General features: G+C 32.9%; 1 protein-coding gene and 1 long non-coding RNA gene across 7 annotated transcripts in view; one reads left to right on the forward strand and one right to left on the reverse strand.

Annotated features, from left to right (window-relative positions):
- The window catches only part of LOC123909400 (1,4-dihydroxy-2-naphthoyl-CoA thioesterase 1), a 37,907-nt gene extending 19,135 nt beyond the window's left edge, over window positions 1-18,772 (reverse strand). The window contains exons 1-2 of the mRNA XM_045960232.1: window positions 18,450-18,772; window positions 18,091-18,282 (exon numbers count right to left, since the gene is read on the reverse strand). Coding sequence (XP_045816188.1) covers window positions 18,091-18,282; window positions 18,450-18,596 — 339 coding nt within the window. The 5' untranslated portion in view covers window positions 18,597-18,772. The remainder of the gene's footprint in view (window positions 1-18,090; window positions 18,283-18,449) is intronic.
- On the forward strand, window positions 14,197-17,698 carry LOC123909401. 6 transcript variants are annotated; one of them, XR_006809896.1, is made up of 5 exons: window positions 14,197-14,950; window positions 15,053-16,222; window positions 16,445-16,595; window positions 16,690-17,289; window positions 17,395-17,698. It is a non-coding gene; the product is annotated as an uncharacterized LOC123909401 (long non-coding RNA). The 6 variants fall into 6 exon arrangements; XR_006809897.1 differs by having other exon boundaries at window positions 15,053-16,200; XR_006809895.1 differs by having other exon boundaries at window positions 14,203-14,950; window positions 15,053-15,167; window positions 15,909-16,595.
- Window positions 18,773-19,056: the final 284 nt, after the last annotated feature.

A 19,056-nucleotide genomic window follows, 5' to 3' on the forward strand; every position in this document is an offset into this window, starting at 1 on the left:
GCTAGTGATTCCTCGATCAGTATACCATCCTCGTTTTCAAGAATGATACTTGCGCCTGCTCCTGTGGCACTTGATGCTCCGTCCACAAAGATTGTCCACTTATCTGCCTCGTCTATTGAGGGAGATGGGCTCGTCATTTCTGCTATGAAGTTGGCTAGGACTTGAGCTTTTAAGGCTTTTCTACTTTCGTAATGAATGTCGAATTCTGAAAGTTCGAGGACCATTTAAGCATCATGCCCTCCATATCTGGTCGGCCAAGCAGTGGTTTGATGACCTGGTCTGTTCGGACCACAATGGTATGAGCCAAGAAGTAATGCCTTAATCTTCTTATAGCGTATATTAAGGCGAGCGCTATTTTTTCGATTTGTTGATATCTGAGTTTTGGGCCTTGTAAGGCTTTGCTCGTGAAGTACACTGGTTTTTGTCCTTCGTTTGTTTCACATATTGTGGTTGCACTGACGGCTTCTGATGCGACAAAGAGGTACATGTATAGCACCTCCTCGTCGTTTGGTCGTGAGAGGACAGGTGGCTCGGATAGAGCCTTCTTCAAATGTTGAAGAGCCTGCTCGCACTCATTGGTCCATTCGAACACAACTTCCTTCTTTAGTAACTTGAAAAGTGGGAGCGCGTGTTGTGCGGATTTGGCTACAAAGCGAGATAAAGATGTTAGCATTCCGTTGAAGGTTTGAATTTATTTTTTGTCACTGGGAGTTGGGAAGTCAGCAAAAGCACAACATTTGTCCGGGTTTGCCTCAATTCCTCGCTCGGTCAGGTAAAATCCAAGGAATTTTCCTGCTCGGACTCCGAAGGTGCACTTTTTTGGATTGAATCTCATATTATATTTTCTGGCTTGCTCGAAGACCTTACGAAGGTGCTCGAAGTGGTCGTTTTCCTCGGGGGATTTGTCGATCATGTCGTCCATGTATACTTCGAGCATGTCACCGATTTGTCCTCGGAATACTTTGTTCATCATTCGTTGTTATGTTGCTTCAACGTTCTTCAGACCAAAGGGCATTACGTTGTAGTAATAGTTGTCGGACTCAATAATGAAGGCTGTTTTTTCCCTGTCTGCCACAGCCATTGAAATTTGATTGTACCCTGAATATGCATCCATAAAAGATAATAATTTAAAATCAACAGAGTTATCAACTAATCTATCAAATGCAAGTTAATGGATAAGAATCTTTAGGGCAAGCACTATTGAGATCAGTATAATCACAACACATGCTCCATTTTCCATTAGATTTCTTAACAAGTACAACATTGGACAACCAGGTAGTATATCTGGCCTCATAAATAAAATTTGTCTCTAGGAGGTCTTTTACAGCTTTTCCTGCAGCGTCCGCTTTCTCAGGAGACTGCCTACGCCTACATTGCACTATAGCACTAGCAGCCGGATCAATGGTCAGTTGGTGACAAGCCACAATGGGGTCGAGCCCGGGCATCTCAGAGGCGTGCCTGGCGAACAGGTTAGTGTTCTCTCTCAGGCAGGCCTTCAGCTGCTTCCTAGCCAGGTCGGGGAGCCCTGTCCCGATCTTCACACCCCTGCTCGGGTCTTCACCGAATGGGACCAGCTCGAATTCTCCATCAGGAATTGGACGACGGTGCTCTTTGCTAGCTTCGTCGTCCTCTTGGTTTTCCTAGCGCAGTTTCTCCTCCTCCTTGTTTTCTTTCTTAGAGAAACGACTGTCCAAGTCAATCAAGCTGATGTTTGGTGTAGGTGGTGATGTTGGTGTCTTGGTCTTCTTAGCTTCGGGAGCTTCCCCGTGCAAGGTAGCAATCTGCCCCATGTGGGTGTAGTACTTCATCTTGAGGTGAGCAGTGGAGGGAACAACAATCAAGTCTGTTATGGCAGTCCTGCCCATGATGCATTGGTATAGAGAAGGGCGGTCAACGACCAGGAATTTGACTTTAATTGTCTTGGAGGTTTCTTGGGAGCCAAAGGTGACAACGAGGTCGACATACCCCCACGGTTTGGTGGTAGCTCCGTTGAATCCCGTCAAGTCGGATCCCAAGTAGGGGGTTAAGTAGGTTTCGTCAAGCTGTAGAGTTTTGAAGAGTTGAGCATACATAATATCACAGGAGCTCCCTTGGTCGACTAGTACTCGTCGGACGTCAGTATTTGTCATATCAACACTGATGAGAAGGGAAATTTGGAAGTTTGTTGTTCCTCCGGGCAGCTCTTCCATGTAAAATGACAAGGGCTTTTATGACCATGGTTTCAGCAAAAGTTTCCCATTCGTGCATAGTGGGAGCAAGGTAAGTATCTTCTATGTAGTTGGGGACGAAAAAGTCTTCTGGTCGGGAAATGGGGAGGGCGACTGGCTTGTGCCCGGTTTTTTCAAATGGTGCTTCTTCAATTGTGCTAGCTTCAGCAGCTTCTGGCTGGGGTGTGTTGTTTTTCTTGACGTACTGCTTTAGTTGACCGTTTCTGATTAGTATCTCATCTCAATGGCATCATTCAGCTGAATGCAATCCTCAGTTAAGTGGCCATAGCATTTGTGGGACTTGCAATACATGCTCTTGTCTTGGCCAGGTTTGAAGGGTGCTTGCTTTAGGAACTTTATTCCTGCCTTGGTGAATTCAGCTGAGTTACATTCTTTGAATATTTCATCCCGGGTCCTGCTGAGGGGAGTGTAGCTGCTGAATGTGCTTGGAGGTCCTCGGGGTTCTCTTGGCTTCTCGCCTCTTCTTCTTCCTCCTCCTCGGTTTGACTGCTCATGATGAGACTGAGGAGCAGAGTGGGAATTTCCTGCATCAGCTGCCTGCTACTCCTCGTATTGTATGTAAGCCTGAGACTTGAGGAGGAGATCATCTAGGGTGCGTGGTTTTTCAATTCCGCGTTGGAGCAGGTACTTCTTCATATAACTTCCTAGTTGAACCTTTCAATAAAGTTGTGAAGGGATTCATTGTCACCTTGAAAAATGGCGTCCAGTACTACCTCAGTTTTTGGTTGCTTCCAAGAGGCAGTAAAGTTCCTGCAAAATTGGTCAGCTAAGTCTCTCCGTGAAGATACAGACTGAGGAGCCAGACTGTGGTACTATGCCATAGCTCCCTTTCTCAATGTAGTTAGGAAGAGCCTGCATCTAATTGCTCCATTAACTCTAAGGAAATCCAAAGTAGCGTTGATGTATGCGATGTGGTCGTCAGCATCAGTAAGCCCGTCATAGGCAGGCATGGCAGAGGGTCTTTCAAATCCCTTTGGAATGGGGGCTCGCAGGATATCGCGAGTTAAGGAGCAGCGAGGTGGTCCTCATCACTTTCCTGGGAATTCCGAGTAGGTGAATCTTCATGGTGGACAAGAGTTGGGCTGCGGGAGTAGTGGTCAGCCTGGTATCCCTAGCTTGTAGATTGTCCTTGTCTAGCCATCAGAGTAAGCCCTTGAGGGGAATCGCGGTGTGGTTCTGCTCGGTCAATAGTTTTTCTTTTCTTGTCATTTGGGGAGGCAATGCCTTCACGAGGAGGAGAGATGTAGTCTCTTTTCTTGCTAGGTTGTTCAATCCGTTCCAAGGCAGGGCGTCGTTGTCTAACATGCTCCTGTCGGGGAGGGGATTAGGAAGTGGGTGGTCTCCTAGGGGGAGAACTGTTCCTTGAGCTACGTTGGTTCCTTTCCAAACGTTCAAGTCTTTTGTTCTGTTTGTCGATTCTGCGATTTTGACCTTGCAGAGTTTCTGTAGTTTGTTTCAGAGCAGCGACGAGTGCTGCTAGATCAGCGTTAGTCATTGAAGTTATGGACAGATCAGTGTCTGTTGTTTTCCCCTGCGCGGACTAGGGATGCTTCCCAGACTGCTTCTCCGTCAGGACGACCAGGTCCCCGTCCTCGGAAGCCCAAGAGATGTCATGCCCATCCCTGGAGTCTATCTCGGGGAGGATCTGGAGGTCAGTGTTGCGAGCGGGGGACAAGACAGTGTTCTGGGGAGAAGTCTGGACGACAACATTCACGTCCTCAATGTCATTGTTGTTGAATTGTGATGAATTGGCCATGCTGATTAGTGATTGATTGGTTTTGTTCTTTAGTTTCTTGGTCGAAATAAAGAAGGGGATAACTCAGTTCTCACAGACGGCGCAACTGATCTTAACTGTTGATCAGAACAGGTGGATGGCCAAATAGTAGTCCGTTGAGCAGGTGGTTGACGGCGGGTCGAGCAGCTGATCCACGGAGGGGGGGTTGTACCTGCAGGTGTTCTGATGCCAAAGTTAGAGAGGGAATGAGAGCAAGAGAGATACAAGAGAGAGAAAGTAATTGAGTGAATGAATAGTGTCACCTAGCTCTCCTTATATAACCCCAGCTCTGGGCCAAAGGTCCTCTTGTTGGGTTGGATCAGGTTAGGTCCAATAAGATGGACTGCCAAAATATTACCCTTAGATAGTGGGTGAAGCAGGAATCTGCTCCTATCTTGGTGGAGAGGTTCCACCATGTTCTGCTGACATGGATGTGGCGGGGCAAGCCATTATGGACTTTAGGGAGTATGAAGTGGACTAGTTCTAATTTAGTCCAGAACAATAACAATAGACAAGTTATATATACTAGTAGCAAGTTATTTAGGTAAAAAAACAATTAAAAAAAAATAAGATACAGTATAATAGTAGTTCTTATTTATAGTTAAAAAAAATATTTATAAACTATATTGGAGAATTTCACAAGAGTAATTGAAAATAGTTTAACAATTTAACATAAGTTGTTTTTATAAGTTTTTTTTATCGAATTGTTTCGTTAGTGTTTATGTCAATATATAATTCAAATGAATAAATTTAAACAGAACATTAACCATTTTTGTTATAAAAGAAACTCAATTTTTTAATGAACTAAATGAACTATTCTAGATGCATCTTATTTCTCCATGATCACAATTCACAAAGCTTTAAGCATTTAAAAAGCTAAGAGTAGAAACCAACGGTCTCCATGATCCCTTCATGAATAAGAAAATTTTAGTTTCAATTGGGAAATGAATTATCTTTTAAAAGACCATTAAAATCTTACTAAAACAACAGTTATCCATAATTAAATTTCCAAATTGTTTTGAATGGTTTGTGTGAAAAGGAATGAATGATCAATCTCCACAAGATGGAAGGGAAACTGGCAAAAAAAGGAAAGACAACAAAACAATTCATTTTGAGGAGAAATTCTTAAGCCACACATCTTTTATATTATAAGCTTGTATACACAAGCAAATCATAAACCCTAATTTGTTTTCCCTGTTTTCCCTCCATTTTATCTTGCAATTTTTATTAAAAAAATAATACAATTTTGTCTTGACTAGGATTCGAACCCACAACCTTTCAGTGCAAAGCAATATTTCCAACCACTATGGCAAATATACCAATTGTGCTCAAAATTATGTGCAATAATTTATAAGCACCATCAATTTTAAAAGTATATCATATCAAAATTATTGTTAACTATATTATTCATCACGAAATATTTTTATGTCTTTCCTGATCAATGATTTTTTTTCTACCGGATCATAAATTTAGAGAATAATTATCATGTGAGATTTGGAAAGTTATTATCACGTGTGATTTGGAAAGTTATATGTATATTCTCATACTATAACACCTTCACCAATATTGAAATCTATTAAAAAAAAAACATCTTTCACATTTCAATGTCTCGTGTAACCTTGCTTATATCACTTTTTAAATTATTTAATATGCAGTTTATTAAATTGTAGTTTTTTAAAATTGGAAAAAGAATTTTGTCAAAAAAAAATGGAAAAAGAATTGATATTTTTTATAAAATACCCTTTATTTTTACGTTAATGTATCCAAACATAAATCAATTCTGTTTAACTCACTTTTAACCAAAATCAAATCTATCAAACACAATTCTGCTAAATCAATTTTTTTGCAATACAACCAAACACAACCATAGTCATGTCACTAATCACATTCATTATTTTGATTTTAACATTGCAGATTTAATATTAACCGATGATCAATTGATACAATATGCACTAGCAGATATTGAGATGATGTTACGTAGTTGTGGGAAGAGTTTAAAAGATTACCCTCTAATGTCTAGAGCAGATACATCATTAGTTCCTGATATACAAAATAGTTTAATACATGACGAATTGAATTATAACAGACAATCATTAGTTGAGGAACATGCTAGATTAATGTCAACTATGACTTCAGAGCAACGTAAAGTATATGACATAATCATGACAAGAGTTAACGAAAACAAATCCGGTTATGACGGTACATGAAAGACATTTATCTGGAGGGCCATGTCAACCGCATTAGCTCAAAAGGTGAGATAGTTTTAACAGTTGCCTCAAGTGGGATCGCTGCATTGCTTATACCTGGCAGTAGAACAACACATTCAAGATTTTGTATTCCTCTAAATGTTGACGAGTTTTCAACATGTACCATAGTTCCTAAAAGCCCTTTGGCGCTATTAATACAAAAAGCAAAGCTCATTATATGGGATGAAGCACCAATGATGCACAAACACTATTTCAAAGCTGTTGATCGAATTTTAAAAAATATTCTCAAGTCTGTTGATTAAAAAAATAAACACATTCCCTTCGGTGGAAAAGTTGTTGTTTTTGGCGGAGATTTTAGACAAATTCTACCAATAATACCTAAAGGTACAATGCCAGAAGTTGTTCATGCTACTATTAATTATTTGGTTCTTTGGAAATTTTGTGAAGTTTTAACATTGAGTAAAAACATGAGGCTTCTTGGTGGTGCTTCGAGTGCAGACGTTGAACAAAGAAGATTGTTTTCTGAATGAGTTTTGGGTGTTGGCGATTGAGAAATTAGAGATGACAACGACGATGATTTAGAACTTGACATTCCATCAGATTTATTGATTCCAAATTCAGGTGATCCTCTTGCTTCTATCGTTAAAAGCACTTATCCCCCAACTTTTACAAAACATGAACGATATAATGTATTTACAAAATAGAGCTATACTATCTCCTAAAAATTCAATAGTCGACACAATAAATGATTATATGTTGGATTTAATTCCTATTGAAGAAAAAACATATTTGAGTTATGATACTCCACTCACATAAAATGTAGACAGTCAAATAGTGGATGATGTTCATACTCCCGAATTTTTGAACACGATTTCTACGTCGGGACTTTCAAATCACAAGTTGAGACTTAAAGTTGGAGTTCCAGTTATAATATTACGGAATTTGAATAAAAAATTAGGATTATGCAATGGAACAAAACTTATTATTACGAGATTGGAAAAACGTGCTCTTGAAGGAAAAATTATTTCATGAAGTAATATTGGTGATTAGGTTTTCATACCTAGATTTTCTCTGACACCATCTGACGTGAGAATTCCTTTTAAATTTCAACGGAGACAATTTCCTATAATGATTTCTTTTGCGATGACTATTAATAAGAGTCAGGGACAATCTTTAAAGCATGTTGGGATATATCTTCCGTCGTCAGTGTTTTCACATAGTTAGTTGTATGTTGCAATTTCAAGAGTTACTTCTAGAAAAGGATTAAAAATATTGAACATCGATGAAGACGGTGAAGATACGACTAAGACTTCGAATGTAGTCTATAAGGAAGTCTTCCGTAATATAACATAATTTTCTTTATATGAATATTTATCCAAAATTATTATTGAACTATCGTTTAATGTTACTCAACTTTTTTCATATACCTTATTTTATTGGAATTATCATATCTTATTTAATCATTATATATCTTACAGCTAATCAGAGTCGTGCACCGCACGGGTCGATGTTCTAGTAAGCATTAATGATTAAGCACAACCAATTAAATTAGGTGTGAATTCTTCGGTACACATATTATGTGGATATGTACCGGTACACTGCTAAGGTGGTTAATAGGTGGCAATCATTTATTGCGGATTTTGTTTTTTTATTAAGTTTTCATCATTAAACACTACTTTTTAATATTTATAAATGTATCATTCACATAAATATAGTCATCAATCATGTTACACAACAAATCAAACATGCATCAAATATTTTAGGTGAGCACTCCGGTACACATCTTATGTGGACGTGTATCGGTACACTGTTAAGGTGTATAATTTTAATTGGTCCACATGTAATAATAATTTAACATGTCATTTCAAGACTTCTTTAAATAGAAATTTCCTAAATTACTCTAAAATTTAGAAAAATTTTAAAATGGAAATTAAAGAAATTTCCTAAATTGCCTTTTGTCAAAATAAATAGAGATGTTTTGTAAAAAAAAAAAAATAAAAAAAAAAAGAGATGAGATGTTTTAGATGAGATGAAATTTTTAATTTACAAAAATTTCAAAATGGTTTTTTTTTACAAAAGGGTTTTTTTTTGTGAAATTGACAAAAGGGTTTTAATATGTGTGTTTTTTTGCTTTTCATCGATTTCTATTATTTTTTATACTTATAGCACCACTCGTTTTGAAGCATTTCTTTCAATTTCTCGTAAAGTTCATATTTTTGTTTCATATATGCAATTTCAAGGTTTTTCAATTTTCGGCGGTTGGTTTTTTTGTTTTAGGTTGTGGGTATCATTCGTCTCTTTCTTGCATCAAAAAATTCTTACTAAATACCCCCTCTGATCCTATATATAAGAAAAAGTTTATTTTTAAATTCAATGTAAAGTTGATGTATCTAGACTATAATGTTATCTAGATACATCAATTTTACAATGAATCTAAAAAATAAACTTTTTCTTATATATAGGATCGGATTGAGTAACATTTTCCTTTAGGGTATGTTTGTTTCGAAGTAGATGGAGTGAAGGGGGATGATGAAATATTTGTAATAAAGGGTAATTTTGGTAGAAACTCTCAAATATCTCAAATGTTATATATTTTTTAAAAAACTCTCAAATATTATATATATACGATACCTTTTTTTTTGGAAAACTCTCAAATATATATATATATATATATATATATATATATATATATATATATATATATATATATATATATATATATATATATATATATTGTAGAAACTCTCAAATATATGTTTTTGTACAATATTTGAGATATTTGAGAGTTTCTACCAAAATTACCCTTTACTAAAAATATTCCTTCATTTTTTATTTTATTTTTTAATCAAACAAACTTAACGCCTTTCATTAACGAGTAAATGTTCAATACATAAGAGAATAATCTCAAATCTACGGAAACTAGCCCAAGAATTGGCCGCCCGAGTAAGAGAATGGGCAACCATATTCACTTGTCTCCTAACAAACTTCACTTCAAAGTTTATACACGATAACATAATTTGGATAATATCAGCAACAATTAAACTAAATTCCGAATTATCACTATTCCTCGTTCGAATAGCTTCAGTTAAAACCTGCGAGTCGCTTTCAAATTGAACCCTATCCAGACCTCTATTAGGTAAATGAATATTTTTCCGATATATTAGATCATTAAATTATTAGGTAAATGAATATTTTTCCAAAATAAATCATTGTTTATCATTTAAAATATTATAATAACTAAATACTATTTATCAAAATTATAAAAAAAATAAAATTTTTATCACTCATAATAGTCAATATTGATTTTTTTCATGAAAAAATGTAAAAACGTTTGTGTATTGCTTATAAAACATTGAAATTGTGTCTTTTCTTATGAAATTATTATATCTGAAATACAATAATCGGCAACTAATTTTTTGATTTAATAAATAATTATTAATTAATTGATCTAATGTACCATAGAAGCCCCCTAATAAGTTTGAGGGCTTTACTTACTTAATCTCTCAACAAGTTTTATTAGAAAATTGAGGTTTTCATGTAGTGTGTGATTCTTAAAAAAAAAAAAAAAAGAGTAATTGTACCAACCATGATTAAGGGTGCGTTTGATATGCTAAAACTTAAGGGACTTGACAGGACAACTTCAGTTGTATTGTACGTGTTTGATTTTAATTTTTTTCTCAAACAATTCAATACTACCTAATTGGAACGAGACCCATGGCATTTAAATTTTTAGCAATATAATATTTCGATGACAACTAATTGGATTACCTGTGAATCAAAAACCTAGTTATCAAAAAAGGATTATTAAGTTGCTACCAATTCTACCGATAAGAACCAAAGAAATAAATTGACCAAATTGAAATGTAAAACACTTAAGAATTTAAATGTCGACAATGTAACAGTTCAACATCAACTAGTTAGATTAACTATGACTCAAGAAACGTAATTCATATGAAATGAGTGTTAAGTCTCAACTAATTTTCTCAATTGTGACATAGGGAATCAATTCATCTCAGTTAATCTATTCAACTTGACCTAATTGAAATGATAAACACTTAAAAAGTTGAATTTCAACATTCTAGCTAACAGTTCAATCTCATATTGTTGGACGAACTAAGGAGATCAAACATTCTCAATCTCACTATTCAACTTGACCAAGTGGGAATGAGAAACACTTAAGAATTCAAATTTTAAAATCAAACAATTCAACCTCAACTAGTTAGATTAACTATGACTTAAAAAAACATAGTTCAAATGAAATGACTATTAAGTCTCGACTAATAATGTCAATTGTGTCAACAGAAATAAAAAATTTTAGATCAAACCCTTCAACTTGAAACATAGTTCATATGCAAACTTAACTAATTATACTTACTTTATTAAGAAATTCAATTTTTCTCAATCAAGTCGTTCAATATCACTTAATTGGACTAACAATAACTTATGAATTTAAATTTCGACAATTAAGCATGTCTAGAACAATATCAAAAGTTCATTTACAAAATTTAGTATTTTTTAATACGAGACGAATTAAATATGAATTTTGTAAATCAAAATATCAAGATAAAAGTAACTAATATTTTGACCTAGAAATCAAATTTTGTGCTCCTAACTTTTGGACAAACTTTTTATAATGAGCTATACATATTTGCAAAATCATCAGAAATATACATCAACTTTACAACATGACCAAAATTGCATGCATAAACATTTTGTGGGGATCAAAACATGACATTTTCTTATGAAGATGAAAAATTAAATTTAGTAATTTTGTATCGATAACAAACTTATTTAACCCTGTAAAATATAACGAATCACTAAAAATTAACAATATTACAATAAATATATAAACATATTAAAAAATTTAAGTTTTTTTAACTAAAAAAAAATATTTTTTAATAATTATATGCACTATTGGTTAGGTGGTAAATGTATATTAATCTTTATAAACTAATAATATTAAAAAAAAAATTAAAAGGTAATAATATTAAAATATTAAAATCGTAGTTGGATATATCCTATTAATAATTTTAAAAGTTTTTTTGTTTGAATAATTAAAAAAGTTATTAAAATCATATTTTAATTTTTAAGAAAATACAAAATACTAAAATAATATTATTTATAAGATATTAGAATAATATTAAAATATTTGAATTTGTTGAAAATCATATATAAGTTGAAAGATATGATGCATGATTTGATTTATTGTGGAAGGATATATTTGCCAATATTTAAAAGTAGTGTTTAATATAAAAAACTTAATAAAGAAACAAAATCTGCATTAATTTTTTTTTGTTGGCAAATCTGCATTAATTACTATATTACTTGTTAACCACATCAGCGGTGTACCGGTACACATCCACATAATATGTGTACCGAAGAATTCACCAATATTTTAATCTAGATTGTCACATTTTTTTAACATGATTCAAATAATTTAATATTATTTAATATCCTTTAAAATAATATAATTTTAGTATTTGAACAAGACATGGTATTTTCTAAAAAAAACGTACGATTTAAACAATTTTTTTATATTATTATTATTATTTCCTGTCATTTTTTTTAATATTATTAGTTAACAGAGTTTAATATTTATTTACCGTTTAACCATTAACACATATAATTATTTTTTTGTACAAAAAAACTTAAATTTTTTAATATACTTAAATATTTTATTGTAATAGTTAATCTAATTAGGCGATGTTGATCCATTAGATTGTCGACATTTAAATTCATAAATATTTTTCATTTCAATTTGGCCAATTTATTTCCTTAGTTCTTATGGTAGAATTGGTAGAGACTATTGACAAAAAAAAAAAGAATTGGTAGAGACTTAATTATTAGTTCTTGATAACTAGGTTTTTTGAGTAACAATTAATCAAACTAGTTGATATTAAGGCGTTTATATTGTCAAAAATTTGAATCATACGCGTGTCTTTCCAATTAGGTGGTATTGAATTGTTTAAGAGAAATTTGATTTCCCTAGTCACGTTCGTTATGTTTGTATCAAAATTCTTTCTGTCATCATTCCATTTCGGATATTTACAGAAATCCTGCTGATGGTACCGCAATCTGTTCGACTAACCATTAGATTATCGAAATTACAATTTCTAAGTATCTATTGTCCATCATCCCAATTTAGTGATTTTGAACAATCTAATCGAAATATGATTTAATATCAGCGTTAAGAGTTGATTTAGGATTTTTGAAATTAGTAGATTTGTTTGTAGGGTTAAATATGATTTAAGGGTAAAACTTATGGATTGTTGGATTGACTTATTTTTAAACATGGAAAAATAAATAAGCTTTTATCTATTATTTATAAGCTTGTCAAAGTGTTTATGAAAATTTAAGTTGGAAGATTTGATGCATAATTTATTGTGGAACATTATTAGTGATTACATTTATGTGAAGGATATATTTCCAAATATTAAAAAGTAGTGTTTACCGATCCACGTCAGCGGTGTACCGATACACGTCCACATAATACGTGTACCGAAGTGTTCACCCACCCAATAAGTTATTACACGTCCTTAATAATTAAAAATAATTAATAGAGTATTAATAAAACAAATCTTTACAAAATCTGAAAAATAAGGAAATAAATTCTCAGGTATAGTTTTGTCAAAAACAATTTTTGCTCATAGCATATTAATTTTTCTCCCAAATTTTTATTTGAAAAAAATTCAATACTAATCAATTTTATTTTATTTTTATGTCATTTCATATTTATAAACTAATTCAATCTTTAATTTTATTAAACACTACAAATTGAATCAAATATATGAGAAACTCTTCCATAGGCACATACACAAACTATTTGGATTTAGGCACACACATAAATGATAAAAATTAAATCATAAATAATTTAACCATATCAATTTATATCAATCAATTTTTTTATCTTTAAATTTTAATTAACTTTGTGTGTGTGCCTAAATCCAAATAGTTTGTATTTGTGCCTATGAAAGAGTTTCTCCAAATATATATATATATATATATATATATATATATATATATATATATATATATATATATATATATATATATATATATATATATATATATATACTCCCTCCGGTCTTAAATATAAGAGAACATCTACTTTTTAGATACATTGAAAATCCAATGTATCTAGCCTATAATATAGACTAAATGCATTAGATTCTCAACGAATCTAAAAAGTATACATTCTTCTCTTATATTTAGGAACAGAGGAAGTATATAATAAGGTATTCTCTATAAATTCATCCGTTTTAAGCTAACGTATCAAAACTATCCACTATTTTTTTTTTATCAAATTGAACCATTTTCTATCAAAAAAAATCAAATTGAACCATAATAGTTTCAATAGCCCCAAAGTTTCAAGAAATATAAGACTAAAAAAAATTATTGATTTTCTTAAAAAATATCAGCGTTTGCAACACGTTGAAAAAATTGGGAGGGAACATAAATTAATAACAATCTGGAAGAGAAAAAAACAATATAACACATGACATTTTTTCCTTCCTATTTTCTAGATTTGGTTTAGATTTTGTTTTATTAATATTCTATTAATTATTTTTAATTATTTAATATATTAATGACTTGTAATTATTTAATTGGTTGTGTTTAACTATTAATGTTTAGGTGTGGACTCACTTAAAATTTCTCCATTTTGAGAATAGATCTTATCCAGCCAAGAACTCCAATCTCAAGGATAACCTCAATAATCAAGTAAAATGTGTTTAGTTAAAAAAATAAATCAAGTAAAATGTGAATCACACCATTTGAGAGGACAATTTAGGCAGAACAGCGGAAAAACCAAAAACTGGAATAGAGGATTCGATGCCAGAAGAACTGATTACCAAATCAGATTAGGTGGTAGTACAGTGGACTGAATACTCGTGGTGGAAACTTAAAAAAATAAAAATTAAGCATGTGTTTCCATGTTCCAATTGTGTTTTTGCAAACAAATTTTCACATGTCATTTTTACTGTGAAATTACAGAAGCTGCAAAATAAAATTGCCGTAGTTTTCAGAAACATGCTACAGAAGCAGAATCAAACATACGCTAAGTGTAAGTAAAAATCATTCAGCATAACATTTTGGAGTAAACATGTCATTTTAATCTTTAAACATGTGAAATAGCGTCAAAGTATTTCTCGAATGTATTAAAATTACGAAAACATTAGTTCAATGTCCACTATCAATGTCCGATGAGAAAACTAATCGTCGAAAGACACAAACCACGACTAAATCACTACAAAAAAAATTGTCTCTTGCGACTGATATGTAGCGGCTGTTCTTTGAAACCGTCGCCGCTATCATATCATCAACATAGTTTGTGGCCGTTCAATCCTAAACCGTCGTGATTTTTTCTAATTTCCGCGCGACTTCACACACTCACATCACTCTCTTTTTCTCTCCAGGATTTCAATTTTTTTCTCAAACCCTTTCTTCTTCACATATTCGTTCAAAATCGATTCCTTCAATCGCTTTGTTCTTCACATATTTTTTTTCACAAACCTTCGTTCTTCACAGATTTGTTCAATCCCTCACAGATTTTCATCGATTCCTTCAACTAACCCACAAAATCCGTATCAAGCTCACCGATTCCTTCTTGTTCGATCAAACTCAAGCTCAAAATCAAACTCGAACTCGATCAATTGTCTTCAACCTCACTTTCAATCGGCTTCAAGCTTGTTCAACCTTCTCCTCAAATTCATTCAACTTAAGCTTCAATCTTCACAATCCAGGTTCATTCAATTAAATTTGCTAATTAGGTTCACTTAATTTAGTATGATTTTGAAATTTGGTAATTAGGTTTTTGACATTTCAATGTTTGTTCACATATTCAGCTTCTGCTTCCTTCAATCAAGCTTCAGATTCATTTTTCGCCGAGATTGGTTCAAATATTCAGCTTCTGCTTCAGATTCGTCCTACAGCTATGTGCATTCAAACTTCAAAATCCAGGTTCATTTGGTTAAATTTTATTTCCAATTTTACTTTAAAATTTTATGCAAATCAAACCCAATTATTCAGTTATGATTCAGTTATTGAACTTAGTTAAAAGGTATACAAATGGATAATAGATGCAAAATGGATAGAAATTTAACCTAAGTATTTTAGTGATTGTCAATAAATGCATTCTTTAGAGTCTGTATTTTTGTTCACCTAGTGAGCATATATGTTAGTTATTGTTAAAAATTTCAATCTAGTGATGCAACGGAACAGTAGACAACATCTCAGTACACTACAAGAAAAACTTTGATTTGTGACAAATGCTTAGTGGTGGTTCCTATCAACCGTTGTCGCTAGTTTTCATTTTTGAGGATTGCGGCCATTACCTTTAAACGGTCGTGACTTATTTCATAATCGCAGAATCGCGTTGCCTCTTTTTTTTCCCCTTAGCCAATAGTAGCTTGGGTCGTGACTTACTAAGAACTTATATTAGTATATGTGTAAGTGATTCATAGCTGTGTGTTGAGCTCAAGTAATTATGTTTCCAGGATGATATCTCAACATCAATTATATATATTTTAACTTTGAGAATCTTTGAAAAGGTTGTACTTGAGCTTGTTCCAAGGGACTATGATATGGATACAACATCTCCTTTACAAAAGTTAGATATTGTCAACATGGTTTCGATGATTTTCTTTTAACCAAATAATCATAGATTCTCTAATTTGATCATGGATTCTATTTCAGCTTCAGAATAGGGCATAGAGAACAATGTAAACAATAAGCAGTTTATTCCAAGAAATGACATTCAAACTTCTGATGTTGTTTTTGCAATCAACGCTGATGCTGTCATGGTCCAAGATGCCATTAGTGAGAAGGTTAGATGAATGGCAATTGGTTGTGGCTTCATGGAGTAGCTATGTGTATGAATGTGTATGCTTCATGTTAAAGTTAGAACATCAACTAGTTCAAGAAAGTGATGATGATCATCTTCACAACAACTCCCACTTTTGGATTCAAAAATGGTTTCATGAGCTACAATGTTGTAAGTAGACAACCTAATAGAGGTTAGATCTTTGGTTACATGTCAGATTTTTGTTTATAAGGTCCTGTCGTTGATTTTTGTTTATAATGAAAATCTTTATTTACTAAATCATTAATCAACAAGATATAGAGAAATTTAATGAGGTATGCCACAATAGTTATACCATGGAACTACTGTTGTGATCTAAGGAAATTTGATGTTTGATTTGTGTTTTATTTGATTTATGTGGTCATTGGAGAACCAGTCTGTCTTGTGGGCAATTCAATAGAAGGATATGTTTCATTATGTTTTCCAGCATGCTACCATCATTTAGTGAAAGGTGTCACATCACATTGCTTAGTTGCAATGCAATGTTGTGCCTTCATTCTAAATACAAAGAGACTTGCAGAAATCATGTAACTATCTAGCCTCTTTTTAATTTATTTTTGTCTTTTTGTACTTCCATCTTTTTTCTGTTCACTTATGTAAGACTAAGCTAAGGATTTACAGGGTTTTTTGTTTTAGACGTGGAGAGCAAATCTTTCTCGTTATAGATAAGAAAATATATGGTCAAATCCAGTTTTAAAGTCAGGTAGTTGAAGCTCTATATTATCGAATCAACCCTCCTGGTCATTGTCCTCATGAAGAAGTAGTCGGGTATCCAATTCCTCACTATTTAGTTTGAAACTGTTCTGTCTGCCATAATATTACGTGCACTTGTAGGTGTTCTTAGCTTTGTTTGGCTAATTTAACTTTTAATGTGTGTTTTTGTTGGAATTGGGGGGTGTTTTTATGATTTGTTCATTTTTCTGCCTTTAGGTATCAATCATAGGAAAAAGGATATTCTGTTTTTAATTTGTATGAATAAGTTGATATAGTTGATCATAATATAAGTAGTCAGTCTTTTTCAAAAAAAAAATATAAGTAGTCAGTCAAGCTTGTTTCTTGTATTTGCATGTCCTTGTTTCTTGTATGCATGTTTCTTGTATATGCATGTTCTGGTATGCATGTTCTTGTAGATAAAGAGTTGGTTTCAGACTAAGCTCCAAGACTCACCACAAGTCCTTAAAAATGAATTGGTTTCTCCACAAGGCCCTCAATGTAAGGAAGGTGAGATTTCTTGCTTAGGATAGTTTCCTCATATAAGAAATACATAGTTGTTGGCTTGTTTCTTAGCTCTAAGATGGTTGTTTTATTTTAAAAATAAATGTGCAGGTTTGTTTGATCCAGAAATAAAGAAAATGAAGATCAAGAACTGCTATATCCCTGTGTTAGAAAATTTGGGTTGTATAATTTTTTTTTAATTAGATATAGTTTATATTTAATTAGACTTTTGTGTTGAACTTTGGCTGTATAATTTTAATTAGTATGTTTAAGCATTATTTTAATTAAAGTTATGCTTTTGTTGATGATTACTGTAATGGATTTTTATCAATTAATTTAGTAGTTATCAGTATGAAATAAGATCAATTAAAACAGGAAAAGCTATAAGCTAACCAAAAAATCCCAATTTTTTTTTTTTAAAAAGAAGGGATTGCGACGGTTTTAAACCGTCGCAAAACGATGAAATACATTCCTTCTTATTTTCCATTTCCCGACGGTTTACATGATTCCGCGACGGTTTATAACTGACGCTAAACCGATTACGACGGTTTGTGTGGCAGTTCATAAAACCGTCGCTATATTGTGCTGACGACGCTAGGATCCGCGACCTTTGCTCAACTGTCGCTATATGTTGTTGCGACGGTTTAGAACCGCCGCAAAACCCCTGAAAAACCGTCGCTAAAAGCCAAATTTCTGGTAGTGAATTGACTATCTTATATCATAATATCAATCCATCCATTGCCATTCAGATAATTTATATAAATGGTGATGATAAGAGATTAATAAGAGATTAAGAAAAGCATGTACCTGAATGGATTTACCAACAATTAAAGGGGTGGCTTCAGCATGAATAAAATCACCAATAACAGCTGATTTCAAATGATTAATGGTAAGTTGAATTCCAGCAACTCTTTTATATCCACAAGCAATATGTGCTCCAATACTTGCTAATGATTCTGCTATCAATGCTGATACACCTCCATGAAGTACCTTAAATGGCTGCAACAACATTCAAAATAAAATCAAAACAAATCACCTAAAGAATAGTAGCTAATTTTTCTTGTTCATGTATATAGGATAAATTAAAATAAATAAAAAAAAAAAAAAAGAATGAAACTTTATATAATAGAAAATTCAGAAACCATAGAAAAAATAAAGGGGTTGACCTGGCAACACTTTTGGGTAAGATGAAGATTGCCAGAAACTTTGTTTGCTGATATATCTTCAAATTCAAAACCAATTGTATGAAGAGGTACATCCAATTCAGCAGCTTTTGGTTTTGCAGATGATGATGATGGTTGAATCTGATCCATGAATGAATGAACCAAAAAAAAAAGAGATAAAAATAAAAGGGTATTCTATTATGTCACTGATTGATATTTTTTGATATATAGCTATAGTTTATTATGAATGAACAAAAAGGGTCAAACAGAAACACCTGTAGAAATTTCTATGCTTTTGGGAGGCTTTGATTAAAAGGGTATTTTAGGAACTACAAAAATGAAAGGTGATAGTTGAGTGGTAGGTAAAGTCTTTGAGGTTGGTGGACTGTTTAAAATGGAACATTGAATTGAAGGGTAAATGGCGTGCGTCATGTTGTACGCAATTCTAGGATTTGGATTGGACCCACAACTGTGTCATCAAGTAGTTATATCTAGCCATCTGATCTAAAATGAACTAGAGATGAGTCAGTGATGTTTTGTGAAAGTATACATAGTTTTTTGACTTATGTAAAAGCAAGAAATGATAAATACTCCTTCCAGAAATATTTTA

Source organism: Trifolium pratense, linkage group LG2 (genome assembly GCF_020283565.1).
Source record: "Trifolium pratense cultivar HEN17-A07 linkage group LG2, ARS_RC_1.1, whole genome shotgun sequence".
In the NCBI taxonomy this organism is placed as follows: Eukaryota; Viridiplantae; Streptophyta; class Magnoliopsida; order Fabales; family Fabaceae; genus Trifolium; species Trifolium pratense.